This window comes from Cyprinodon variegatus, unplaced genomic scaffold, assembly GCF_000732505.1.
Source record: "Cyprinodon variegatus isolate N-32 unplaced genomic scaffold, C_variegatus-1.0 Scaffold71, whole genome shotgun sequence".
Lineage (NCBI taxonomy): Eukaryota > Metazoa > Chordata > Actinopteri > Cyprinodontiformes > Cyprinodontidae > Cyprinodon > Cyprinodon variegatus.
Genome location: NW_015150524.1, coordinates 868954 through 896888, shown reverse-complemented (window position 1 = coordinate 896888; position 27935 = coordinate 868954). Strand labels below are relative to the sequence as shown.

The 27935-nt window shown below is 38.9% G+C and overlaps 1 protein-coding gene across 1 annotated transcript in view; it reads right to left on the bottom strand.

Annotated features, from left to right (window-relative positions):
- Window positions 1-305: 305 nt before the first annotated feature.
- sdc3 (syndecan 3) overlaps window positions 306-27935 on the bottom strand; it is a 50358-nt gene continuing 22728 nt past the window's right edge. The window contains exons 2-5 of the mRNA XM_015372345.1: window positions 14278-14371; window positions 7522-8306; window positions 3460-3646; window positions 306-691 (exon numbers count right to left, since the gene is read on the bottom strand). Of these exons, the coding sequence (XP_015227831.1) occupies window positions 525-691; window positions 3460-3646; window positions 7522-8306; window positions 14278-14371 (1233 nt within the window). The 3' untranslated portion in view covers window positions 306-524. The remainder of the gene's footprint in view (window positions 692-3459; window positions 3647-7521; window positions 8307-14277; window positions 14372-27935) is intronic.

Below are 27935 nucleotides of genomic sequence, written 5' to 3'. Positions count from 1 at the left end.
TCCCCCTGTTAGATCTTGGCTTCCTCTTCTAACCCCCCCTTCTTCTCCTCTCTATTTTGTATATGCCCTATAGAAACAGAAGAGGAACTTTATTTTTTGTTTGATTGTGCTGGAAAACACATAGTAGGGGATTTTTTTTGTTGTCGTTTTGTCTTTTTTACAAAATAATGGTTTCATCATCACATACAGAAACAAGAATCTGAAGAATATTAATAACAACAGTTACTTTAAAAACATCTTGTGTGTATGTGTGATTTCTCTGAATATATTGGATTTTTTTGTCCTTTTTTTGTCCTTATTTTTCCATTTTCATTGAAAAGAAAGTCCCCAGAGAGAAGGCGCTCTCAAACATTTTGGAGACGAGAGGGGAGGAGCGGGATGAGGAGATGAAGGGGCGAGTAGAAGCAGTAGTAGAAGGAGAAGGAGGAGGAGGGGGGGCTTTAGAGTATATTTCTCTTTCTTCTCTCACTCTTTCTCCCTCCCCCCAGCCTGGTGTGAAGTGCATCTTCCCAGCATCTGAAGGGTTATGCGTAAAACTCCTCCTGCTTGTCGGGTTTCTGGTAGGTGACCGTGGCCTGTTTGGGCTCCTCCAGCGTGTAGCTGCCCTCGTCCTTCTTCTTCATCCTGTAGACCAGCAGCATCACCAAGAAGGCGGCGAACAAGGCGCCCACCACACCTCCCACAATCACAGCTGAAGCAAAACACAACAAAAAAGGAAATGAGTCATTTCAGAGATAATGGCTGCACCTTCTGAGATTAGGCTACTCACGTCTATACTAACAGCACAGCAGATCTACCACAGCATCACAATCACCTTGCTGCTAACTGAAAGCTGACGAGCCCCGATGTGCCAGTATTTATTCTCCGCTGCAGTAGCTCTGTGCTAAATTGCATTTCTCGTAGTTTAACTTAATGGGTCTGGTAATTTATTTGATTCAGGATCCTCAAATCAATAATTCTGCCGAGAGTAAGAGACACATTTTTGGTTGACAAGATGGTCAGAAACTCCCGTCCTGTACGTAGATCACTTTGCGACAATTTTATGAAAAAAAATATAATAAATTGTGCTAATATTTAGTGTGAATCTTTTTTCTACTCTTAAGATGCCAAACATTGCAAAGTTTAGGTCTGCAACAGCTTTTTAATATTATCGGTTTTTTTAGTGGCGTCACAAAGGAAGTAATATTACATATTTAACAACTGCAGCTCAAAATAGTCTGACTGCTTATTTGCAGCTTTAGCCAAAATGAAGTTGAGGCCTACCATCAGCCACATCATAAAGCTGATGAGGTTATCAATTAGTTTTATAACTAAAGACTATTTATGTTTTTTTTTTTTTTTATCTCAACTATATTTGATCGTCGCTAATCCCTGCTAATCCCTGATTAATGGATAAATGTTTCTTACAGAGTTTTAGTAAAATAATAAATAGTTTTCTTTTGAGAAATTAAAGATCTCTTTTTAATTGCTGGTTTCCTGGACCATCAGTATTTATACTTAGTCTACACTTTTTTTTTTTTTTAGAGGATTAAAGTTAGGAATTTTTTAAAAGATTGCTTTTAGCTGTTCTTATTCATTCCCAAACCAGTTTTAATGTTTGTGCTGGAACATTTTCCTGAAAACAAACCAGGATTACGTCCAGATTCCAACTATCTACTTTAGAGGCTCTAGAGCTGCTGTCCTGCTACCTCCAAGTCAATCAATCACCTGAATTAAATGAACTGGTCTGAAGTTGAAGAACGAAAATCTGACAACCAGATTAATAATTTCAAGATAGACCTTAATTCTTATGTTTCAATCCACTTTGAGCAATGCATCAGTAACCATAGCAATGGAAGATACCCATGGCATGATGCTACCACTATGCTAGACAGTTAGTAGTTAGGTTTTTAAGGCTAATTTTAAGCCTAAACTCATCCAAAAAAAAGCTCTTAGTCTCTGACTTTGGGCCTCTCCTTGTGAGCTGCTACCTGTGGGTGTCCGCCTTAGTCTGCACCATTTCCGCCCACAGTTTGTATTACAGGGAAAGTTTTCAAAAGCATTACAACCGCTTCCAGATTATAATTACATTCAGCCTTGATGGCTCCTGTGTTGTTCTTAAATATAGTATTTGCATCTTTTGACATGGGTGTTTTTCTTTAGATAAGGAAAAACAAATAACTTGGACGCAGTGGAGTGTTCTAACAGGATACTGATCCAAATCACAAGGTCAAAGGTTGCCGACAGCTCCAACTCTCAAGCTTCAGTATATGAGAATCCATCCTTTAAGACCAAAGCGCAAAAAAAATTGACTCTTCTCTGTGTAGACATGATCTTATTTTTAAAAGGGCAGCTAAAGATATTTATTAATACATGCATTCTATTAGATATTCAGTTTGATTATCTTCAGTCTCTTTGATTTGTTGTCTTCATCAATTTCTTTTACTAAATTCATTCAATTATGAACTAGTTGAATCATTTTTGTGTTCAATTCCTTGAAGCCCTACGCTGTGATTTTTATCTGTAAACGCTGCTTTATAAATAAACATTGACATGCTTCATACTGACCTTGCATGGATTAGAGACAAAAAAGAAATTCTGACCTGTTATCCTCTTTTTAAAGCATGTATATATTGGCATTATAAACTAAAACTAGAACAAAATGACCTCTAACTTAACAAATTGTTTCGAAATCATTTGAATCTTTATTACCGGTATGCATCAAAGAGGCATTGAGGAAGATTATCTCTACATGGAAAATTTCTCTTCTTCTGCTAAAGCTAAAAATTGGAACACCAGACCTCTAATCTTTTTTTACTGAATCATAGTTGATTTATTTAGTGGATGAGATTAAATGGGAAAACTGTTTGGAGGAGCCAGCAGTTTGGAAAAAGTTCAAGGCTGCACAGGTTCACCAGTACAATCTCAGAGACAAGTCCCAATAGGACAGAGAGGCAAAGAAAAAAAAAGCACCTGTCCTGTTTAACTACTACATAAAAAGATCCTGTAAACTAATACAGATAGCTCTACGTCAAGCACACAGTCTAATCTATAATCTGTTGCCTCCTGCTCTTTACCGATGACCAGGAAATCAGCAAAAACCACCGCCACCAGTCCACCAATCAGAAGAGCTGAAGGAGAGACAGAGAGCCGGTCAGGCAAGTTGGCTGCTTCAGCAGTTTCTACAGCAGCTATTTGGGAATATTAAAGGGGAGATTGCTTGAAAAGAAACAAGATTTGGCCAAAGGGAAAAAGCTGTGAAGGGAAAGGAAGGGCTGGATAACCCAGCAGGAAGACTTCTTGTTCTCAGTGGATTGAATGGGTTTGCAGCACATAGGTGGAAGCAGGTAATGCTAGTTTATTTTAGCAGCCCTCAAGAAAAAGCAGAAAAAGAACACAGGAGGCAACATGGTGTTTTCTGTTCATCTAAACAGGTGATTTACTGAAGGTAAAAGGACCAAACCTCTAATATATTCTCACCTATTAGAACCTCTTTCCTCTCCAGGATGTTCTTCTGTGGCATCTGTGCAGCAGAGCTCTCTCCATTCACCGTGTTCCCGTTCAAGTCGGGCTCCACCGGCGGTAAGCCTCTACCCAGACCGTTCCGTTGATCTTCCCTGATCTCTGAGTCACCGCTTGGGCCTGCGGGGCCCACCTCATTCCCCTCCTGAGACAAAGACAGAGAAGCAAAACTTAGCAGGAAACTTTGATGGTTTGATGTAATTAAACTTGTCCCGCAGAGCCGCTGCCCTGAATCTTAAAACCCACAGCAGCCTGGAGAGAGTTTTCCATGACAGACACTGGCGTTTACAAACAATGACTCTCTGTATGTCCTGAACAGTGGAAAAGAGGCTTCCTGTCAAACAAATATATACACACACTTCATAAAATGCGGCAGCTTGATTTGTGATGTGGGAAATTATAGAAGCATCATACTGCAAAGCAGCTCCACTGGAAATAAACAGGTTTAATAAAAGACATGATGGCGGTGTGCAAATAAATTCAAAATATCAGGTGGAAGGGCAGATTTTTGCAGGAACAAACTACCGGTACTGTAGCACAGAGTTCGTCACAGCTGGTTTGAATTATTTACTCTTAAACTCAATGTTCAAGAGGAAACATCAAGAGAAGATGAGATCAGCATCATTTGATCACTGTAAAAACCAATGAAGGAAATGCATAAACAGATATTGGCTGTTTACATGTAGCCTGATCGGGACAATTCAAGACAAATTCTTCTTCATAAAATAAATGAGCCACATGTTCATCTATCACTACAGTCATTAGCACTCCAAGTTTCCTTTTGTCAATCATAAACCCGAACATCCTTCTGCTGTATGCATTTTTTTACTCTCTAAATGTCCTCATATACTCCCAGCAGGAATCTTGTACTTTATTCACGTTTTGCCATATGACAACACACCTACATTATAATTTATTGGCTTTTTACTTGGTAGATTAACACAAGAACCACATCATTGTTCAATGAAATGGGATGGATGCTTTACTTTCTTTTTTTTGTGCACAAATAAAAATCCTTAAAATTGGGGCATGCCTTTGTATTCAGCCTACTTGAGTAATCCACCTCTTGCTGCATTTGCTGCTGCAAGTCAGTTTTAGGATACGTCTCTGCCTTTACTGTTTGCCAATTTTTTTAGTTTCAAAACAGCTGCAACTTAGCCAGATTTCAGCATCTTTAAACATCTATGTTCAATAGTTACCAGTTTCTGGACTTCGGCTGCACTATTCTATTTTATCAATCATAGCTCTGGATGCATGTTTGAAATTTGGCCTCGATCTTAACTCTTCTGCAGCCTCTTGTTGTCCTTCATCATCGTCTTTCTATTCACTCTGACCAGCCTCTGTCATCCAACGTGTTTCATAATTTTGGGCGCAGTATTTTTCTTGAAAATGTAGAAAATGTGTTTGTTTTAAGCCTTGATGTGCTTCCTTAACTTTATAGCTTCCCTTTTTGTTTGAGCAGCTCTTTACTGTGTTTTTAGATCAAATTAGTGCATTACCTGCTGGAATATTTTGTTATTGTCATTACACTGTCACAAGTACAGAGCAACTAAATTAACTCTGTGCATTTAACCCATCCCCTTGAGGAGCATTGGGCTGCCATTTTGTGGCGCCCGGGGGGTCTTTGCTCAGGGAGTCTCAGAGTGGCAGTCCGTGGAAGTGGGGCTTGAACCCAGAACCTCTGGATTCCAATCAGAATGCCTCAACCACTAGTCCACCACTCCCCACAAACAAGCTACCGGTACTTACGAATCGGTTGATAACCAAAAATATATTCATCATGTTTTTGGCTCTTGAGCAAAAAATGTGTTTATTTCCAGTTAGTGTAGCTTTGATTATAACCAGAGGTGATGCTTTGATCTTTCTATTATTAGATTTAAAAGACAGATTCTTACCATAGATGGGCAGATGGGCTTGCATTTTTTCTTTTGGTATCAATAATATGTTTTAATGATTCACCATCTCATCCGGAAGATCATTATATAGAATGATGCCACCAGCGCAGAGCTTAAAACCTGGCAACAAGTGGGTATAAGTGAGATACTTGCCACGATGGGCAGTAACTAGATTTATTAAGCTAGTTTATTCTTTGGTTAGCTGCTTTTTGGAATGCCTGTGTTCTTCTATTTATCTCTTGTGACTTTTCTTACCCCTAAATGCTCCTCCTGGTCCACCAGGGGAGACAGTCTGGCTGATTCAAAGCAGAACTGAGAGAATGATGAGGATTTGAAATCATTTAAACCAGCAGCATTTCTAGCCTGACTGACTCTTAAAAATAAAAAAAACGTGTTTCCAAAGTTCTCAGGCTGGAGTTGTGGTTGCATCTTCCGCCTTAATAATCCTCCCACCCAGCTCATCAAGCCGCAGCACTGCAACCACTGTCAAGCTCTCATTACATTAGAGGCACCGATTAACAGATGCAGAACTTGTAAAGTGAACCACGGAGGCCGGATGTATGAGCAAAAACAGACACACAGCAGGGTCATTTAGGGGAATATGAAAGGTTCATGTTTTAAATGTGTACTGTGAAAACTGATTTTGATTAAATAAAAACCAGTAGAGCTTTAAAATCTAAGAAAGTACATTTGTTTGTAAATAAGAACCTAAATAATTCTCAAAGCCTAAAACTAAATGTGTTTTGTAATAGCATAGCATATAACTTCTCTGCCATGCAGAATGCCTTTCTGTTGATTTTAATACTTTATGAATTACACTGTAAATAATAAGACATTTTGATGAAGAGTTTTAGAAGATGACAGCAATGGAAGAAAATCTGGGAATGAAATGATTGGTTGGTTGATTTATTCCTTCAGTTTGGCAGCACTGAGTGCAATAGTGTAGATGGACGGGCCTACTGGGTTTCACTCTGCTTAGCAGCAAATGCTGAAACCTCATGTACAGTTTGAGATTTACTTGCAACCATTTGGATTTGCAAATATACAGCAAAAAAACAAAAACAAATGACTGAATCATGAAAATAAAGCAAAGTGAAATATATAAATCATATAATGAATAACTCAAAGATCTTTTCTGTCGGTATAAAGAAAAGTTATGTTGTTGTTTTTAAAGAAAATTCTATTTTAATTAAATTTAAGAGATTAAAATAAATATTAATCATAGAAAATCTAAGAAAAATGTATTTGCTCCTTCTTCCTAAAACTGAGGGGTCAACATTACCGCAGCACCGCTGTTGGCAGTATGGGCTAAAGCAACAACAGATTGCCAACACCTCTTTCCACCTCTGATTTAAATCTTATTTTATTTATTTTAATTTCTACAGCTATATCATAAAAAGGTGATTGTGTTTTGAAATTCCAGATGGTTGTCCACATGTAACAGATCTATTCCTAATAGAGCCCTTCTTTAGATCATTAATATGGGATTGAATCTACAGAGCTACCCATTTTTCAGATATTTGTGACATTTAGAAAAATCCCCCATAAAAATCTCCAACAAACCTGTGAGCTCAGAGACTAGTTGTGCTAATTCTAAGATTTGCATATTTAGTTACTTCTAAAGGAAGCTGTTTGCTCTGGATTTTCTAGAGGGGCATCAGCACAAAGGGGGATTGACACAAATGGATACCACACTTTTCAGATTTTTGCATATAAGGCGGTTTAAAAAAAATCTTTATCCTTCTCATTCTACTTCATAAATTATAAACTAATTTATGTTGGGCCTTTCACATTTAATCCCAATAAAACCTACTGCGGTTAGGGGTTTTAACATGCTGATAAGTATAAAAACTTTGGAAGAGCTTTTGGAAGGCTCTGCATCCTGCTGAATATAAACATCTGTAGAAGTGGGCAATCCAGAGTCCTGATGGGCGTTTCTGCCATGAATAATATACCGGTAGGTCCAGAGAGGAAAAACCCTGCTTAGTTTTCCTTCATCCTGTTCACTTTACCAGGTTGCTCTGTAGTCTGAGCAGATCCGTGCATTTGGAGATGATTCAGTACCCACAGAAAGTTCAAGTGTGCTCTGCATCTTAAAAGATGAATGATTTGGGTTGTTTCCCACCTGTGTTGTTGTAGGCGGCTCTGGGCGCGTCGTTCTTTCTGTCTGGACTCCCTGAGTAGGCCGTGACACTGGAACCCTTGGCCTGAAGGGGGTTCTGGTCTTTAGGGTGGTTGCAGCTGTGGTGGTGGTGGTGGTGAGTACAGGTGTTGTAGGCTCGGGTGTGGTCTCTGCTATGATGGGGACATCGTCCTCTGTGGTGGTTTTCAGGTCAACGCCGGGGTACTCTGAGGTGGGTTCGGGTGACAGATACACGTCGTCTTCATCTGGGATGAGCAGGTCTTCTGAACCAGCAGAGGGTCCTGCACTCTCCACAGCACTGGTTGACAGGCTGGTGGTGGACATTGGGAAGAAAGCAGGCGACCGAGGGGCAGTGGTGGTCTGAGCCGCCCTGATTCTCTCCAGCTCTCTCTGCCTCTCCAGCTCTCGCTCCCTCTGCCTCTCCCGTTCCCTCTCCCGCTCCCTCTCTCTCTCCCGCTCCCTCTCTCTCTCCCTCTCTCTTTCCATCTCCTTGATCCTCTCTCTTTCCCTTTCCCTTTCCATCTGTCTCTCTATCTCTAGCTCCCTTTCTCTCTCCTTCTCCAGCTCCCTCTCCACGTAGATGCCGCTTTCTCCCTCGGCCTCAGTGGTAAGCACGGTAAAGGCAACATCATCTGGGCTTGGGCTGGGTTCGGCTGCAGGTGAGGCAGAGGGGGCGGGGCTTGTTGCCTGGGTCGTGGAGAGGAGGAGGGGCTCCTCTGTGGTGAAGGTCACACCAGTTGTCTTCGGTCTCAGGCTGATCTCTGAGTCTGAAAAAGGAGAAGTGAGAGGGCCTTTGAATTATTTTAGGAAACAGACAGACCATTTCCTCCTTACAGCTTTTTGGAGGCAAAAAAGTGGATACGAATTTTACATTTAGGTTTACAAAAAGAATGTCCCCAATTTGCTTATTAATAAGCTCATGACTTAACTTTATTATTAACATTGCATTGCATTATATTGTTCTGTATTCTCACACACACACACATATATATATATATATATATCTTATCTTACTGTATTTTGTTTTTTGTATTAACTGTAATGTATACCAATGTCATTCGATTGATCTGTATTTTTTATTTCTGCTGGAATTTTGATTTTACCTATGGTAAAATCCATCCATCCATCCATCCATCCATCCATCCATCCATCCATCCATCCATCCATCCATCCATCCATCCATCCATCCATCCATCCTTATAAAAGTTCATGGGGCATTTTTCCCTATATTGTAGATTTCCATAAATATTTTTGCCACTTATGGTCTGAAAAATTTGCTGTGGCTCAAAGTCTCTTATATTCCCTCTTCCTGTCTGTTCTGAATAAACCTTTATATAAAGTTGTTTTCATCTCTTTAAGGCCTAGCAATACAGTGACTTGGAGACTTGATTTAAGAATTTTATGCCGATGCACTTATATGCAAAATGGAAACTATAAGTACAAAAAAAAAAAAAAAAAATTCAAGCAGGTTAGAGACTTAAAAAAAAGGGTACAATTTTAATTGCACTTTCTAAATGTGAAAACATTTACAGAAAATTGCAGAATTTATATGACCTTTTTTAACCTTTGCTTTGGTCAAAGCAAAACCAGTGAAGGGAAAAACTGATCCATACTCTGGGTGAAAATTGAAACTGTGTCCATAATGCAAATATAACTCAAAGTTTGAGCAAAAATAGCATAGAAACCAAAAACCACTGCTAACTGAAAAAAAAATAAAATGATCCCAAGACTATGCGGAAATGAGTTTAGTGAGACAACACATTTCTGGGAAGATTTTCATTGCATCTATTAGATACAATACAGAGTCCATCTCTAAATGGCTTCAAAATACACAAAATGAAAGTTTTAAGTAAAAGAAAGTGATATCAATCCAAGTTAAATGCTTTGGTCTAACCTTGCACAGGTCATCATCAATAATGGTTAAATTAATAAAAACTCAGCTTAACACAAATTGCTCCACAGCAAAGCAAAAGACTGATTACCAGCAGTCCCAAGTGCTTGATGATGGTCATTTCTACCAAGGGTGAAAAAAACGCTTGTTGTTTTTATGGGTCTTTACTTTTTTTTATAAAGGGTTGGGTTAGGTATTTTTCTAATTTTAAGTGAAATACTAATTGCGAAATAATGTTTCTATAACTGTGCTACACGTATGCATGGTATTAAAATTTGCTTGGTCATCTAAATCAAGTTTAACAAAAAAAAAGCAAAGATGAGCATACCAGGTATCTTTACGGTTACCTTTATAGTAAAGATCTAAAAAAATAATTGAGCCTTTAATATTTTTACACTAAGTAAGGCATTTGGGTCACCAAGTTTTTGTACAATAGTGTTTTTTTAAGGCTTCTAATAATATATTTAGCAGAGGTGCAAACAAATAAGTGTAAATGAGACCATGTTTGCATCTCAAATTCTATTGGAACGCGTTTTGAACCACAGATAAATCCATACTCTGGCTCATAGTGCAAGCAAGCATAAAATATAGACATTTGACCAAGTTTCAGTTTCTGCATCGTATTACAGGCACTTAAAACACAATATGTACATATTTCAGGGCTCTGTAATTTATAACATTCTATAAGTCAATAAGTCCAAAAGTTTTATAAAAGCTGGCAACACAGATTTTTTTTTTTTTGTACAGGTTTTAGCATTGCAGATGCAGATGCCCAGAGTAGGATGTTTTTTCACCCTGGTCAGCTCTGAATTTAGATCTGAATCTACATTTAGATTCAAATTTTAAAAAAGTTTTTTTTTTTTAAACCAAAAGTTTGTTTTCTGTTGAGAAATGAGTTACGAATCTTCAAAAGATAATAGAACAATATCATAGGAATGTCATATCTGGGGGGTAAAAAAAAGTTTTAATCTTTTTTCGTTTTTTCTTTTTTTTTTTTTTTGGAAAATATATATTGACATTAACCTGACAAGTTACAGTAATAATGTGAAGCAGTCAGGATTCGGCGAGAATTTAGCTTGCAGGCAAGGTTGTATTGATTTTAGAGCAGTCAAACCCTTCTTCTAAATGCTGTCCAGCATTTTGATATTCACTGTTTTTTAATGATTTCTCTCTGGAGATGAGCTCCAAGTATTTCAGATTGTAAAATCTCCAAGCAGTCAGCCTAATCTTTAACTCCCTCCACAGATACAAGTCAGGGCAACAATTTTACTTCCAATCAGAGGAAAAATGTTTTTTTTAAATCTAAAGATACCTTTAAACAAAAACCTGCCATGGATATGAATAATTTAAACCTGCCATAGGTATGAATAATTTGAACTGCTAAAAAACAATAACATTTGTTTTTGAGTACTTCAGACATTCTGTCTTTATTTTAAAAAGGTAAAACTAAATGAAGTTACTTTTAATATTCTTGCAGGAGGGAAAAGACATCAGAGAAATTAGCTTGTTCAAAGCGCAATATCAACCAGAAATTTTACTCCGGAAGCAAAATTATGATGGGATTTAATATTTTACTAAATAGAAAAAAAAAGATAATGGTTAACACTGGGATGATCGGAAGTGACAATCATCTGTTGTCATCTGACAACATGGACTTGTATAAATATCTCAGTTTCTATCAAACCGAGCCCCTCTAAATGTGAATTGAAGCGTCTTTGCCTTTCTAAGCAAGCTAATCTTAAATGCCGCTGTGCTTAATGACACCAGCACCGCGGGGAGGTTTGTGTTGTCAGATCACTTAAGAGTGAAATGATGACTTTGACATGGCAATCGCAGCCACAATGCATTTCTTTTCCCCTCTTATTTAGCTGACGGATGGCAGGAAATTATCCCAGTACATAGAGTATAGAAAGTTCAGCTGGGGTAAAACCTGAATAATGAAAAGAGTTGGGGGAAAAAATGGATTAGAAATATACAGCTTTGTGTGTTCACCCTATTGGACATTTAAAAAAAAGTTTATTTTTTGTTTCTTCTGTTGCTTAAAAAAGATTTTTTTTGGTCAGTCAATGTGGATGGAGATCTCTAAAAGAGTACCTGTGATGTATGCCATTTATATACATGAAGTGCATTTTCAGAAGGAGAACAGAGGAGATGAGCAGAGCTGTGACTCATAATATTATTACTCTGCCTTTCATTCAGTTTGCAGTGAAGCTCCTTGGGTTGAAAGAGAAGCAAATTGAATTTGCAGACACAAAGACGCGAAGGCTGTCAGAGGAACTGGAGAGGATATCGGAAAACGGAGTCCGACAATGTGTCTTATGTTTAATTTATTAGAAGCCACAAAATACCTCCACTGAAGCAGAAGAAGGAGACATTAAACACATTTTTGTCCGTTAAAAGCGAAAGGTTCAAATCTACATCACGGTTTTAGATAAAGCAATTTGCTGGGTTGCTGTTTCAACCACAGGGGGTGCCTCCACCATTCTCCTTCGGCCTGAATTTGATTTATTACATGCCCAACCACCAGCGCGGTGCCTCAACTGAAGACAGCCTTTAATGAATGACCCTTGATAAGAGGACGCCGTCCACAAGCTTCGAAGGCCAGGTCAGAAAATCAGGCTGTTGCCCCAATGTGATTTAGGTTAAGCAGGTAATTCCCAAACACGCAAACTAGCTGCTCTCCCCGAAGATGACATACGCTGGCAGGTAGTTGCTTGTGATTGCCTAATCTGTGTGGACTGTAATCCGATTAGAGCAAAGAAGATCTCTGAGAATCGACCCTGGGGTTAGTGGTTGTTTGCAACAATATGCCTAAGAGTGTTTCCTTCAAATCTGTATCCTGTAGATCCAAACACTTGTGGAGGAACTTCACGTTTTGTTTATTTTGCGATCAGAAACTTCTGTGCATTTTACTGGAGATGTACTGTGCATTTGCTTTCAGCCCCATGTGTCAAAACTACTGCAGCTACAACTGAAGGTCCTTTGGGGAATGTCTCAACCAGCTTTGCACATCTAAAGACTGACATTTTTGTCCACTTTTCCTTGCAAAACAGGTCAAGCTCTGTCAAACAAAAAGGAGTTCCAGAGGAGTGATTTTCTTGCCATAAATTCTGCGCATGTGCTTCAAACAACACATCTTATTTTGAATCCTGTTGTAGGTTTGATGTCGTTGTCCTACCAGTATCCCCAATGCATGATGGTGCCATCGCTATAATGTATTTAGCAAGACATGGCTTCATAGTTACACATGCCACATGTAGTTAAACCTGACAATATTTATTCTTATGGCAGATTCAGGTTTAAAATCATTGTTTAATTTGCCAAACATTGTACCTCTGACTAGAAGTAATTTACTTTTTAAGTAGCGAAACTGCAATGGGGGGGTGATGATTAGGGTGATGGCAAGGAGGTAATTTCAACGTCAAAAGGGTTTAAGAATTTTTAGTTGATTATGGATAAAACAGTTTTTGAAATGCCATTTCAAAAATTGCAGAAATGTTATCAAAATGAATATTTCCTTTGTATTGTTTAAAGGCATAGAAGATAATCTTTTATTTCCGGGTGGATCATCTTAATAAGTGGTCCTCCTTATTGTCAATCATTTTGGTGATATATTTACATAAGGCTACGTGCTCACCCAGTTAGCTGTCTTTTTTCTGCGCATGCGCACTTTCAGCCGTATATCTGCGGTGAACTACGGTTTCAGATAGTCATTGAAGCTCACCTTTCTCACCACGGTTCTTTTAAAATGGCTGAGTTTTGTAAGAGGAAAAAGTGTCTAAGAAGTGTATGAGAAGAAAAGAAAGGCCTCAGAAAAGGCAAATATATCCTGGAATGCTTTGTACAGAGAGCTCTCTGCGCAAAGCATTATGGGATTTGTTATCACAGCGGCCCATTGTCACCATAGGCATAGGAACGGTAAGTTAAGTGAGTTCACTATAAAGTCCACTATATAGTTGCTGCTCTATATATTGATTGAGGGATTTAGGGGTTATGGTGGACGGTCGGACACAGTGGGCTTGTATTATCTATAAGGACAGCAACTTTTAAACAGAGCTTGCACGAGGTGAAATTGGCTCATGCATGCTCTCGCACGCGTTTTAACAGGCGTTTCCTCTCGGGGGCGGGTACAGGGTTGTGCATGAGCATTTCTTTTCAAAGGAGTCTTTTTCAAAAATTCAAAAGTCCTCCTCTATGCCTAATTAGATTTGGAGAGCTGGTTTTCATATTTCCTATCAGCAACCGAAATCTCAGATGAAAAGGATATAATTTCCAGTCTAAATCTGCCAATTTTGGGGTTCTCCTCATGTATTGTGCAAAAGTGGGACCTAACCAAACACACATCCCACTCCATCCAATCCAATCCTTACTGCAGAGGCGACCGTAGGAGTTTCACCCTCCTGCTGCAAAGGTTGGAAAGAAATAAGGCAGAAACCCTGCAGGCACTGCCTTTCTAGTCACCCAAACTGCACAAACCCACCAGGCTTACATTTTTTTTCTCTACATGAAGCATGGTTGGACTTTATTTGATAAAAAAGGGGACTTCTGAAAGTCACAGATTGCCCTTTATTTTATTTAGTGTTTAGAACTACAACCCGTTTGTCTATTCATTAAATAAAATCTCCTTTAGCTACACTGAATTTTAATGAGAGAAAGTTCAAGAGGAATATATTCATGTTTATGAGGTGCCTGTCTGTGCCATGAGGGACAGCGAGCTGAAGTGGAGGGGGCGTGGCTGGAGGCTTCGGGGTCAGTAGATTGAAACCAAGCAGCTGTCGAGGTTTGAAAGAGCCAGGGCATGAGTGCGTAACCTTCGTTCACAATAACACCGACGCAGACACACTTACAGCCAGAGCCAGAGCCCGAGTAGAGGTCCTCGTCATCGTAAAAATCATCTCTCGTCGAGCCTTCGTCATCGTCGGACTGAGGCCACGTCTGCGCCTGATGGGAAGACAGAGAGGGAGGGAGGTGCAAGTGACAAAGATTAGAGCTGTTCGTCACGGAGAGCCAAGCTGTTCTTCAGTTTATTCGAAAGAGAAACCACTTTGGCAGATTACGTCCACACACAGACACGCACGCAGCTGTCTGAGAGGAGGTGCGGGCTGCATTATATGCTGGACAGGGTAACATCTGTCAGTCCGTGGCTCTCTGGAGGAGCATAGTTAATGAGTTGATCTAAAGCTGGGATTCTGGCAGGGAAACATCAAAGGTTTTTTCAGGGGGAAAAGCAAAGGAGAGGGGGTTTGGTGAGACTCTGCTTGTAAGTGATGCTCAGACTGCAAAGCACCAAAGGACAGGGCTGTATTTAAATTCTGAGGTTAGCAGTTTTTTTTAGTCTAAAAGGATACATGAAAACAGTTAATATGATATAACAAATATAACAGATACTAGAAAACTAGCTATTTTTTCTAATTCAAATTGACTATACATTTAGGCACTGGGCATTTTGAAAATCCTGCAATTATCATACATTTCTACGAGAAAAAAATTAACTCTTTCCAGACAGAATGTATATATCTTCATTAAAAAGAAGAGTAGAAGTTTTATAATCTCTCTCTATACAAACAAAATTGAGGGCTTTGTTGATTAAATAAAAATAATTGAAAATTGTTAAATCTCACATTTAAATTTATACTCTGAATATTAATGACAACCCTTTCAATTATAATGGTTCTGTTTCCTGACTCTCATGCAATATGACAAATTATGATCATAATAACAGCTCTATGAGCAGATAATTAAAATCATAACCTCAGGTATGAATTGTTCCCATGGCATTTATCAGTTGATGCATGGTTCCATCCTTAACCCAAAACTATTTGCTGCCTTATAGATTTCTGACAGATTTGTCACAATAACATGTTTTAGGTTAAACTTTTTGACTTTCCCATAAGGAAAACCAGAGGAAACACAACATTTAGTTTTCAAATACTTGTTTGTTTGAGGGAAATGATCCAAAAAAATATGGCTCAATGTGTAAAAAGTTACTAAACAGCCACTCAATCTGTTAAGGGTCCTACAAGGGTGATTTATCCAGGTCCATACTTTGACTAGGCCACTCCAAATTTAGCATTTCTTAATGCCGTTTCTGGTGTGCTTTGAATTAAGTGTATCTCGCCACAGACCCGACCCCATTTGCTCAGATTTAGCCTTATAAACTGTTGGTTCACCATTTTTCAGAGTTTTTAAGAGTAAAATCCATTATAGCATTAATTATGGCACCTTTTAAAGCAAAAGAGCAGCTCCACATCATACTATCACCATGGTGGTAGTGTTGGTTTATTGCTTATTGTTTGCTGTGTTTTTATTTAGCCGCTGTTTTAAGCCCATTTCACGTTGTTATAAAGGTTATTTTGACATTAATTCTTCCTTTTATGGGTCTGGTTTAGAAGGAGATGTGCCTGTTGTGTAAAGATAAGACTTTCACGGAGCCAGATTGGTATAAAATACTTTTTTTTTTTCTCACTTCAAATGAAATCATGAACAATGATGGCCTGTTTTATAAACTCTGGTTATCTTTGCCTGAAGACTGTTTGACGATCTGAAATTTTTAAGTGCGACAGCGTGAAAAGGAAAAAGAAACCTGGAAGGCAAAATATTTTCCGCAGCTCTGCATGAAACAAAAAGAGCTGCAAAGGGACAATATTGTAACAGGGATAGCAAAAAATACTTTTTTTATTTGTTTTCTAAATATCTAAAAATCATTACTTTTTTTAAACAAGCAAAACATTCAAAAAGCAACTACATGTGTATTTTAGGAATGTGTTTTTAAGGAAATATGTAAATTGTTTAAATGTGGTTGACAGATTGTTGGGGTTGTTTTAATGTTTGAACTTATTTTTCTGGGCTAAATACCAAAAGGAACAGCCTGTCCTTAAATATGCATAAAAAACAGATTTGAGTCCATTTGGAGGGCAAGTGGTTTTGCTTGCTTTAAATCCCTTAAAATACAAACAAGGAGCAAAAGGTGAATCCAGGGTATGAGACATATTTTCTAGTTAAACAGGTAATCAATGAGTTAATCACCCAACAAATTCAACACAATGAGAGTCTTTAGGGTTTTACCACGCTGTTGAGGTGCTAGCTACAGCACTCTGAATGCTCAGGAATAAAAGCATCTGAAATGCAAACAATAATGAAAGATAAATCCCAAGAAGATTTTCACAGGTCATCATGATCAGCTTTGTCAACAAATATTAAGACATCCTGTAAAAATAAGATCAAACCAACTAAAGGAAATATTAAATTTTCTGAAGATGTCAGAGATCCGTTCACTGATACAAGGAAAATAAAACCAATCTTTTCGCTTCATAAATGTATTTTTGCCTTAATGTTTAGCTTGAGAATGCGTTGATATCTTATTAAAAATAAAATAAAAATACTTGCTGTACAGTAGAGATTAGACTCAGTCAGAAATGATTCCACCCAACCCCCTCGCAGGGGTCAGGCAGGGGGTAATCGAGGATCGCTCTGATATTTGAATCTCTGAGAGGGATGACCCCATATTCTCAAACATTACGAAGTTGATCCCTCCTCCCTCCTCATTCATCTCTCTCTCTTTCTCATGACCTTAATCCTAGATCTCTGCGATATTTAACACACCCTTCAGCGCTCAGAGGCTTTTCTCATCACAGAGGGTCAACTGCTGCCGCCGCCGCATAACTGCTGCTGTGCAATAAGAGATCCCAAATGACAGAGCATGTAGAAATCTGTGTTGACAGTTTTTTAATTGTATTCAAGGTCACAAAGATTATTTTTAGAAGATTCGTCTCAGTACGAGGAAAGATGTTTTCTGTCTAGCTGTTCTGAACTACAACTTTCAAACAGTCCAGTACCCTGTATATTATACCCCAATGTCTCTAAAAATGGTTACTGTTTTCTATGCAATTTCTTTAAATAGAGAAAATAATGTGACTATAATTAAAAAGGAATTAAACTAATGCATCTTCCTATTTATTATCCCTGTGAACATGTTCTTGCTGAGTTTGCAGGGAGCAGCTTTATGGAAATGAGGATTGTCCTTTCAGACTTGATCTGAATCAAAGCTTTTGTGTTAACTTTAAGCAAAGACAATGTTTTTTTTTTTTATCCATTCTACAAAATCTTCAGAGATGAACCGCAGATGTATCATTATTTTCATAAAATAAGGTCAACAAGCTAACCCACTCTTAAGAGAAATCAATCAGAGTATAGAGATAGGAGAAAGAAAGTACAACCTTACTGCTTGTTGTGGATTTAAGCCAGGTTCTGATAATGAAATCGAATTAAAAGATTGATTGTCAGCAGGTGCGACCGCCTCTTTAAGAGGTGGAGTGTTTACTGGTTGATCTCTATACCAGAACGGAGGGACAGCTGGAATTGACTTTGAAGAAGCAAGCATTGATCAAGCTTATCAATCTAGTAAGACAAGCAGTCCAATGTTTATTGTTATACCTGGAAAAAGAGATTTCACATCTTACTAGCAATTGACACCCTGCAAATTCACCTCCAAGATCAAACTTTTAATGCTTTAAATATTTCTAAGATAAATGTTTAGGATGATGAATGTTCATATTCAAGGCAGTATAAAAATATATAGAAAAGGGCTAAAAGTTTGGAAGCATGCAGCCTGGAAGCAGATTCACAATGTCATCAAGTAAACAACCTTCTTTTGGTAAATAAATGCAAAACAGGGAAGTGCATCATTAATCATCAATTGTCATGAAAAACAAAAATATTAAATGAGCATAAAACCTTGAAACATAAGTCAAAAGTTCTGTTAAACATTAAAGCAGTGAAGAGTCATGCCGATTAATCAGACAATGATCTTCCATCAACAATGAAGTAGATTTATAACAGAAATAGTGAAATCAGAGTGGATAGCATATGTGTAAGTGCCATATTTTCGTAAAACCGGACGAAAAGAAACCATACTGTAGAGAAAAGTGGGACAAAAAAACCTTCTAAAAAGATACAATGGACAAAAAAATAACTCAGGAAACACTTCAAAACATTTGCTAGAAGTAGTTCTTTCTACAAGCTATCAATTAGAAGCGAGTTAGCCTGAACTTGTAAATAGGTTAGGGTCCTGGAGGCTTTCATGTTTCAGAGACAGAAATGATCCTGATCATCAATGCTGGAAATGTTGTACTCCCTAAAAGACCAATGTCACCGACTATCTAAGGTACCAGTCTATTAAGAGTTTATGTCTTTTGATTACCAGACATGTTCTTAGACAGCACCCTTATAGTCCCTTTACTTTAACACAAAACACAAAGAATGGTTCATTACACTCAAACTTATTTGGACTTTAGACCGACCAGGAGCCTCCAGCAAACAAGAATAAACATTTTGATTCATGATCATACATCAGTTTTTGTTTGTAAAAGAGGCAACATTGTCCCCACAGTTTAGACCTGTTATAATATTTTTGTTTCGCAGTAATAAAGTCTAAATTAATATTAAAACAAGCCAACAGTCTAAGACGACTTATCCCCCCTTTTGTTTTCTCTGTAAGTTCCAGTCTAAAAGTTTTTCCATCTGGCTCAGAAAACAAGGAAAATATTATATTTAAAGTTCCAAAAACCTCATCCGCAAAACAATGGGAAACATCAAGACGGCCGTGTTCGTTTCATATAAGCAGTCTGTGGTTAAAAAGAGCATTGTTTAAAGACTGCAGCTGAACAAGCGATCGGCCTCACCACCATCCTTCTTTCATGATGGCGTGCATTATCCTCCACATGCCTCCATATGTTGTCTGGTTGACACGTTATACAGAGAGTGTTCGCAGTAGCAATATCTGTATTATGGTCATGATGTCCTCTCAGGCTTCTGTTTGGATTTATCCGCTTAAGTACTGTATTTCCAAAAGTCTTCGCTCACCTGTCTTTACATATGAGCTTATTTGACATCCCATTCTTAATACATTATGTTGGTCCACACTTTACAGCTAAAACGGCTTCAACTCTTCCTGGAAGCCTGTCCACAAGCTTTAGCAGTGTGTTTACGAATATTTTTATCATTCTTCCAGAAGTGCAATTGTGAGATCACACACTGATGTCGGACGAGAAGGCCGAGCTCTCAGTCTCTGCTATAATTCATCCCAAAGGTGTTCCATCAGGTGAAATCAGGACACTGCTATCAATGTCTATATACCGGTAGACCTATCTTGGTGCACTGCTGCAGGGTCATGTTGGAAGATGAAGGGGCCAGCTCCACACTGTTCTCACAAAGTTTTGAGCATGGAATAGTCTAAAATATCTTGGTCTGCTGAAGCATTCAGAGTTCCTTTCACTAGAACTAAGGGGCAAAGTCCAGCTCCTTATATAACAACTCCACACTATAATCCCGCTCCACTAAACTTTACACTTGGCACAATCTTGTCAGACAAGCACCATTCTCCAGCCAACCACCAAACCCAAACTTCTCCAACAGATTTTGAGATGGCGAGTCGTGTTCTAGAGAGAACTCCACTGCTCTGGAGTCCAATGGCGTCGTGCTTCACACTACTGCAATCAACGCTTTGCATTGCACTTGGTGATGTATGGCCTGGATGCAGCTGCTCCACCATGGAAACCCATTCCATGCAGCTCTCTGTTAAATTTTATTGAGCTAATCTAAAGTTCACATGAAGTCTGTAGGTGTGTAGTGATCGATTCTGCAGAAAGTTACCAAACATTTTCACACTATGGTCTTCAGAATCCATTAGTTGCACAGGTGGCATCCCATCCCAGTTCCATGTTAGAATTCATTGAGCTCCTGAGAGTGATCAATTTTTTCACAAATGTTTGTAACAACAGTCTGCAGGCCTAAGCACTTTATTTTATACACTTACGGAACAAGTGATTTCGGTATTTTAAATAGGTAAAGTAATCCTTTTAGATATATATATATATATATATATATATACACAAGCTTGTAGATGTTCCTTTTCAGGGTTTTAGGTTTTTTCGTTGACTTGAAAGCTTACTTGTCCAGAGTCCATTGTTGCAGGACTTTACTGTAATCTTTGTGTGAATAAGTTCTTACTTCTACATGCATGCATGGATCTGTGTGCTGCTGCAATGCTCTACCTGTCTGTGCGACCGCAAACCCCACTTTAAATGTATAAATGCTACCTAAAGGGCTGCAGTGAGAAATTGAATGTAATGTGAACAAAATTGAGTGTATCTGCGATTAGAAAATTGTGTTTTGTTAAACTGCAAATGCTACATGGCTTTAGGATCAGAAAAAGATATATTAAATCTCAGTTTTGCTGCAGGTTTGAAAAAAGAGGTCTGTGAATCTGTCCAGCGAACTTATCTCCTCAGCAATCTTAAGCCCATCCTGAGGCCCAGCAGAGCTGTTTTCTCCAGCCTGTGTGACACTAATTGTACCAACACACACACACACATATAGAGACACAAGCCCCTCCCCGGCTCCAGACACAGGAAACTCAATGCCCTTAAAAGCCAATAAAAGCATAATGGAATCTAGAAACCCGAGCATCTCAGTCCATCACATCGCAGCATGGGGTAAAGATGAGACGCTATATGTACCTCATGAAAATGAAATTGACTTGAAGTTGTTTGAGAGAGTGAGGATATGTGCTTTCTGATTCGACAGGCTTGGGAGCGACTATGCATGTGTGTGCGTGATGTCAAACCATGAAAGTGCAGAAAAACAGTGAAAAGACGTCTCAGTGCGAGAGAGCATGGTGCAAGAGTGGTTGTTTGCTGTATTCCAAGGTTTTACAATGAAGGCCGTTGCTATGGGCAACCTTTGCTTTTCACAGAAACTCCCGATCTTCCCGTGAGAAGCTACCAGACGCACACAAGCAGAGCAGAAGACCCGCTCTCACACATATATAAGAGTATTAACTACACAAGCAAAAGGTGTTATGCAACATCCAAAAAAATAAAAATAAAACACAACCTAAAAGGAACACAACATAGCAGCTTTCACCCCTCTGCTTTATGCCTGTTCGTGGACCCCCGGGCCTCCCTTCTCCTCCTCCTTGGATCTGCAGACTCCATGCCAGCATATCGCCGTCCTCGCCCCAATTTCCTTTCATCTTAAACTCCATTTCTTATCTCAAGGGTAACCCATTAAATTCAGCGTGACTCCAGAGAAACACACACATAGTAAAATAAACACACCTCGCCCACAAAGTGGCTCCGCAGCTCAACCCTGGGGGCCACATTTACGCTGAAGTCCCTTCTAAGACTCACTGTAGCTCAAGAGCTGGAATTTGAAGTGTCTATGTTTATCTCAACGATTTAATAGTAAAATATAATCACAGTCTATGCCTGGACATGTTAAATGTATGCGTCAGCATGTGTGAACTCGCGGCATGGTGGGCAGGAGTGCGTCACTGTATGTAATTACAGTGTGTGTGCGTCTGCATGGGAGTAATCACAGGTTTTGTTTGTCGTGTATTTACAATTAGATTAGAATTTCAGGGGCTCCAGTCTTACTTTACCCCCCTCCTTTTGGGGCTAAAAAACGCCGCCACATTCAGTCTGCTCCCTCAAAGCTAACTAACCGCAACAGGCTCTCCATAACCCAGGGCTAAAATCATCCAAACGCTGCCCTCAATTTTCCCTCCGCTGCTGCTCCTTTTTTTGTTCCCCACTGATTATAAAAGGAAACCATAAGATGACAACCGTATTCAGCTGGATCTGCGGGAGTGAATGCAATCCTGCTTTTTGGCGCCCTATGAGGCAGCGGCACTATAAGATATGTGGTGCCAGCTGGAGCCTGTTTAAAACAATCTGGGGATCGTGGATTTTCTAATTATGTATGTAATTTCTGTGAAGAGAGAAGGAAAAAACTGAGGATGGAGAAAGGGAACTGGTTTTATTACGAGAGGAGAAGCTAAATGTACAGTGTATGTTTTCACTTCTTGATCAGGGCTCCTTTTGCTGGCCTTATGGCATCAGTGCAGCGTGGTAAGGATGAGCTGAAAGTCAGTATTATTTTAATAAAAACTTATATCATCCTCTTCTTTTACATGAATCTGTGTATTCTACATTTGGTTAAGGTTAGGCCAATTTCTTTGAGACAAATGGTCATTACTTACATACAGAGGTGGTTCTAGACTAAATGTATCAGGGCAGCCAGTGTTTCTTTTTTAATGTGGGCACAGAAAAAAGAATGGATAAAAAAAATAGGGCAATAAATTCATGGTTTGATTCATCAGGTGAACCTAAGAGCCATTTAAAGCTCTGGAAAGCTCAGGTCTAGCAAATAAAAAACTCCTATCGCAATATGACTGAAGCCAAAAGTACAACAACTTCCTTTTCAAATCACCAATAAAATAAAACTGTAAAGATAATTTTTTTTTTTTTTTTTTTAAGTAATCAGTCCAAGGGACATACCAGTTATGGATTCTGTTTTAGAACATATCATAATTTATGTATCATACATTGATTTTGCAATATGTTTTCCAGTACAGGGGGGCATAAAAGGGGACATGATTAGTCCTGCAGGGGCACTGGCCCCTATGGCCCCTCTCCAGAACTACCCATGCTTTCCAACTCGGCTTTTACAGCAGTGTGCCATCAAAAGCCTAATTTGCTGGTAAGCTGCGGTGACTTTGGACTTAATAAAACAGAGAGCAAACATCAGCAGGTGGTATGACTAACTAAACCATCAAGGAGGGTGAAAACTTCACACTGGACCCCAAAAAATTGGATTTGATGCATTTCTGGTCTCCCCCCAGACTCGGACGTTGATTTCCAATAAACATTTAACAACTTATTTACCTAGGGAGAGGACTTTGGAGCAGTGAGCAAACAGTTCAAATAGTCCAGGTAACAGCTGTTTTATGCCTGTAATTTCAATGGCCGAGCTTTGTTAGGACAGGGGAGTGTTCTGTTGTTTATGCCGGCTGTAAACATCGTCATTTTATAAGAGCTTCTCATGAAAAATCATTCTGGCCAAACTGGAAGAGCAGCTAGGAAGAGTTTAAACATGGCTGCACATAAATACAGAAGGGGTATTTATTGTAAAACATTACATAAACTAAATAAACACTTGTAACGTCAGATTTTGTAGTAAAAGCTGTCCATTAGGAATGCCTGTCCACTATATAACCATCTGCTAATAACTGTTGAAAGGAGGCTGATTGGAGCTGCAGCAGCAGCCACTGTTCATCCATATGCATGAAGTTCAGCTCAGGTTAGGCTGTAAATGTTGAAAGAACATTCTTTACCACCAAATTTCCAAGAGGCATCTCGGGCATGAAGTTATACCTGCCTTTGTCATTGTCTGTGGTAAAAGAGTGGCATAACAGGAAACTGCGCTAATAATCCATGTGTGAAGATTATGGGAATTGGCCAAAAACTCTTGCATAGGCTTCGCTTCGTCTTCCGCTCAGGGCTGAGGTTGCACCATTTGATATCATGCTTTTTCCTTCCACTCAACTTTTATCAGTATACCGCACTCTATGAACAGATGGCCTCTTTCCCAGTGACCTTTGCTGCTTTCTATCCTTGGGGATAGTGTCAATGATAACAGAGGTCATAACAAAACTTTTTAGTATAAAAAACATTTGCAGTGCCATGCAAATTTCAAGGTCCATGAACTCTTGGTTTGGTTTTTTACTTCGCTGTAAGCCATAATCCTCAAAAAATAACTAAAATAAACACTCAAAACATATCAATTCGGCAAATTGAGCTTATATATGAGGACTTTTTTTTATTCAAATTGTAAAAATATTTTTTAGAGTGTCCCATAGAACGTTGCAACATTTGCAGTGACTCAGGTGGAAACATGATCCAAAGCTGACATCAGGTCCTGCACTGTAAATTTGATCCTACAGATAGTGTTTGTCAGCTTGTTTTACAGCTGCAGAGACTGGATTACACACCTGAGCTAACATTTCTGCAATTTCACACATTATCATTATTTGCAGGACCCAATTTGTTCCACAGCTAAGGAACCAAAGGAGTGGGGAAAAGAAGTACCAAGGTGTTTTGCCAGCTAAATACAATGAGTGTCTGTGCTGCACAACTATTCCTGTGATATCAGGAAGTGAGATAAGAATAGGAGGCAGAGGTACAGTATTTATGTGCATTCAGGCCCACAAACACACACACCCAACTCCTTGTTCCTGTAGGAGCAGTTGGCAGACCAGCATGACCCAAAAATGATTTCTTTGCTTTCCTTTCTGGCCAGAAAATCTTACTTCAGCTAAGACCTCCTCCAGGCCATTCAGATAGGTAGTGTCATTGTGATTGACTTTAAATGCATTGCTCTGTAACCAGAGAGGCTGCTGCTCACACACACACACCGACACATAAGCATTGTAATCTGACATAATTCAAGCAATTCCACTCTTCTTTAGAGAAATAACCATTTACTGCGGTTTTTAATAAATGAGATTGTGCTGGGATGAGTTTTCTCAACTGCCGCGGCACGTTTGAGCTCTCAAGCTGTGAAGAATAATTCAAAGCTGCCTTTTCTCTCTGCCACCATCTGCGTTTCTATCTATCCACCCCATCTACAGCAGCCACAGCAGTAACAGGAAACTAGTGAGACAAAGACTTTGAAAGACACTGAGGTCAGGGCCATTAATCACCCCCCACCCAACCCCCTACCCAAAATAACAAAAAAACGACAAATAGATGAACTTTTGGATCAGAATGGGCCAATATGAGAGTTTTATAGTATAACAACAGAGTTAAAAATGTTTAAATGTATTTACACAAAAGTGTTGTAAAAAAAAAAAAAAAAGGTTTTAATTTTTGTAAATACCTTTAAACAGTTAAAATGGTCTTGGTTAAACGCATAAGAAACATGTGGTAGCTTTATTTCAGGCAGCTGACCAGCAATCTGCAGCAACAGGTGGGAGGAAAGGAGGGGGTAAGGGCTACACTATCAAACTCACACTTTACTTTTTCTGGCATCTTATTAAAACGACCTTAAACCACAGTAATAATAGGATTGAAAACATAAGCTACTTTGAATCTATGAAACCTGTAATTGGCCCATGACGGGACTAAATTCATGTTTTTTAAATAAATCTCATGATCTCTATTGTTTTATATTTGGCAAAAGAAATAAACCAAAATGTCTGGTAGAAAAAATAAAATCCTGGAGATTATAACCTAAGATTCCCCCTAAAAAAAGCTGCTTCTCCGAAAGCAACCATCATACTTTTAAGTTTCAGGTAAATGTGTTGAACCTTCCCTACAAATTATTGCAGTTATTTACTTGAGCTGATTTGTTGAGAAATATGGCATTTCATCCCAGGACCTTTTACTTAAGCAATACCAAAACCAAGATTCAGTCCAAAAATAAATGTTTATGCTGCTACTGCAGTTGGCCTCACCAGGCCGTTTATGTGGATTGCATGTTGTTTTAGTATTTGGCTGCTGTGGCATAACGGCTTAGATTTGCAAAGCGGTCCAACAGGAGGCACCAGTTTGTGAATGAGGCTGTATCTAACATAAATAACTGCAGAAGCACAAAGACTTCCAGATGGTACAGAAGTGGAGAAGGAAGATTTTTTTTTTGCAAGCAACTGAAATCTGAGACGTTTTATTGTCGGAATGAATAATCAATAGTTCTGATGCTGAATTTTTGTTCTCGGATAGAAAAGCTACAGATTCCTTTACTGAAAAATGATGCATACTTTTCAGAATAATAAAAAACTCCAGTGTGATATTGCCAAACAAGATATAAAGAAGTCCGTCAAATCTTTTATTTCCCTTCCATGGTCATAGGTGTATAAAAAAAAAAGGATCAAAGTATGTACCCCACTCCAAAAACCAAATTAATGGGAGGCATTCTGGGGGGATCCCAACTGGTTCCGATAGAACTGCCACAAAGCAAAGGTCCATTAACACATAGACGACTGACTTTAATGGCAAAGAACTTGACTTGCCTACGCTGCATCCTGACCCCCACCCTGCAGAATACCTTTGGGATTAATTGGAGCAGAGACGGTGAGCCAAATATTCTCTTAGACACGCTTCCAAACGGCCTTCTCAGTTAAAGCTTTTAAGTTGCACAGAGATGCCTCAGACCACATTAAAGCCTATATATTAAGAATGCAATGTAATTCATCCTTATGTGTTAAGAAACATGTCTAAATACAATTAGCAGTTTAGTGTAGACACTTAAGACTATATCATCTATTCTGCTTTCCATCCAAACGGGGCAATGAAAGCTTTGCTTCATTGGCACCTGAATATTCATCGGTGCCTTGTAAAGATATGAATATACAGTCCTTCAGAGCAGGAAAGCAGAAAACTTAATTAAATTTGCATTAAAGTTTAATTTTTACATTTACAGGTGGACTCACTGCTCTTTTGGATTCTGCAAGGTACTGTATCTAATATGTTGGTGACATTATTACTATAAGGTCCCCAAAAATGCCCTAAGAATATAATCTTTTGTCGTTATTAATATTACCCAGTATGTTCATATTTATTAATAATTTAAACACCACTTATAGAGGGTCTGTGTTAACCTTGATCAGGTTTATTCTAGAGACTCGTATGAGCAAACAATCTGTATTTTTGCTACGATCAACATATTTTATGTCCTTGGGAATGCCCTTCTTGAAGGCAGGTCCTGAATGTCAAACTTTTGCACAAAAGCTGATCTACTTGAAAAAATAACTACGTGGCTGAATGTGTACAGTTGAATAATCACCAAAAGAGGTTGTAAAATGATGGTTAAGGACCATGTATTAAGTATCTCTGCTGTTTAATTTGCTGTAGGAGCAGAGCCTATGCTCTGTAAGGTGGTTGCTGATTCATAGTCGTCTCTGTGGCTGCTCCTCTCTTGAACGGTCTGACGCACGCTGATAAGAGACAGAGAGCTTGTCCAGCTCTTTACCTTGAAAGACTTGAACTCTTTGGCAGAAGCTCCTGCAGCCACTTGAACACTTACAGGAAAACCTGCAGCCTATTTACTGTTTGTCTCACTCCACACCCCTCTTTTCTTTCCGGAGTGGATCCCTGACCCCGTCAGCGACGACCTCTAATCTCCTTCCATCTCCTGCTTTTTTATGCTTCGTCTCTCTCTAACCAGCTGGGCAGGCAGCCAAGTTGGGCGCTAACACATTACAGTCAGACAAGATGCACGAGAGATAGAGGCTGGGCAGCATGTTCATGTGAGGGGGGAGGTTACCAGGTGATGGCCTGGTTAAGACACCTGCCACCTTGAGCAGAGATTAGCACAGAAAGCCTCTGCATAGTCATGCTGTTGGCGTTCTGTGGAACCGTATGACATATGGACAGGCGGACGGATGTGCAGAACTCAACCCATGCCATGATGACGACTTCTGCCTTAAATCTGCAAAACACCTGCACACCAGTACTGTACAACCAAAAGGCTCAAACTATTCTGCTGGTTAATAACTTGAAAATGGAGAATCTGAACAAAAATTTGCTAAATTATTGAACATGCTTTTTCTATTTATTTGTTCCTAAAAGGCGTTTATTCTTTATGTTTGATGTTGTCTCAAGAGTTTTAAATGAGGCTTACTGTATGTCCAATGTGCTTGTAAAATGTCAGAATTTTTAAACTGGCA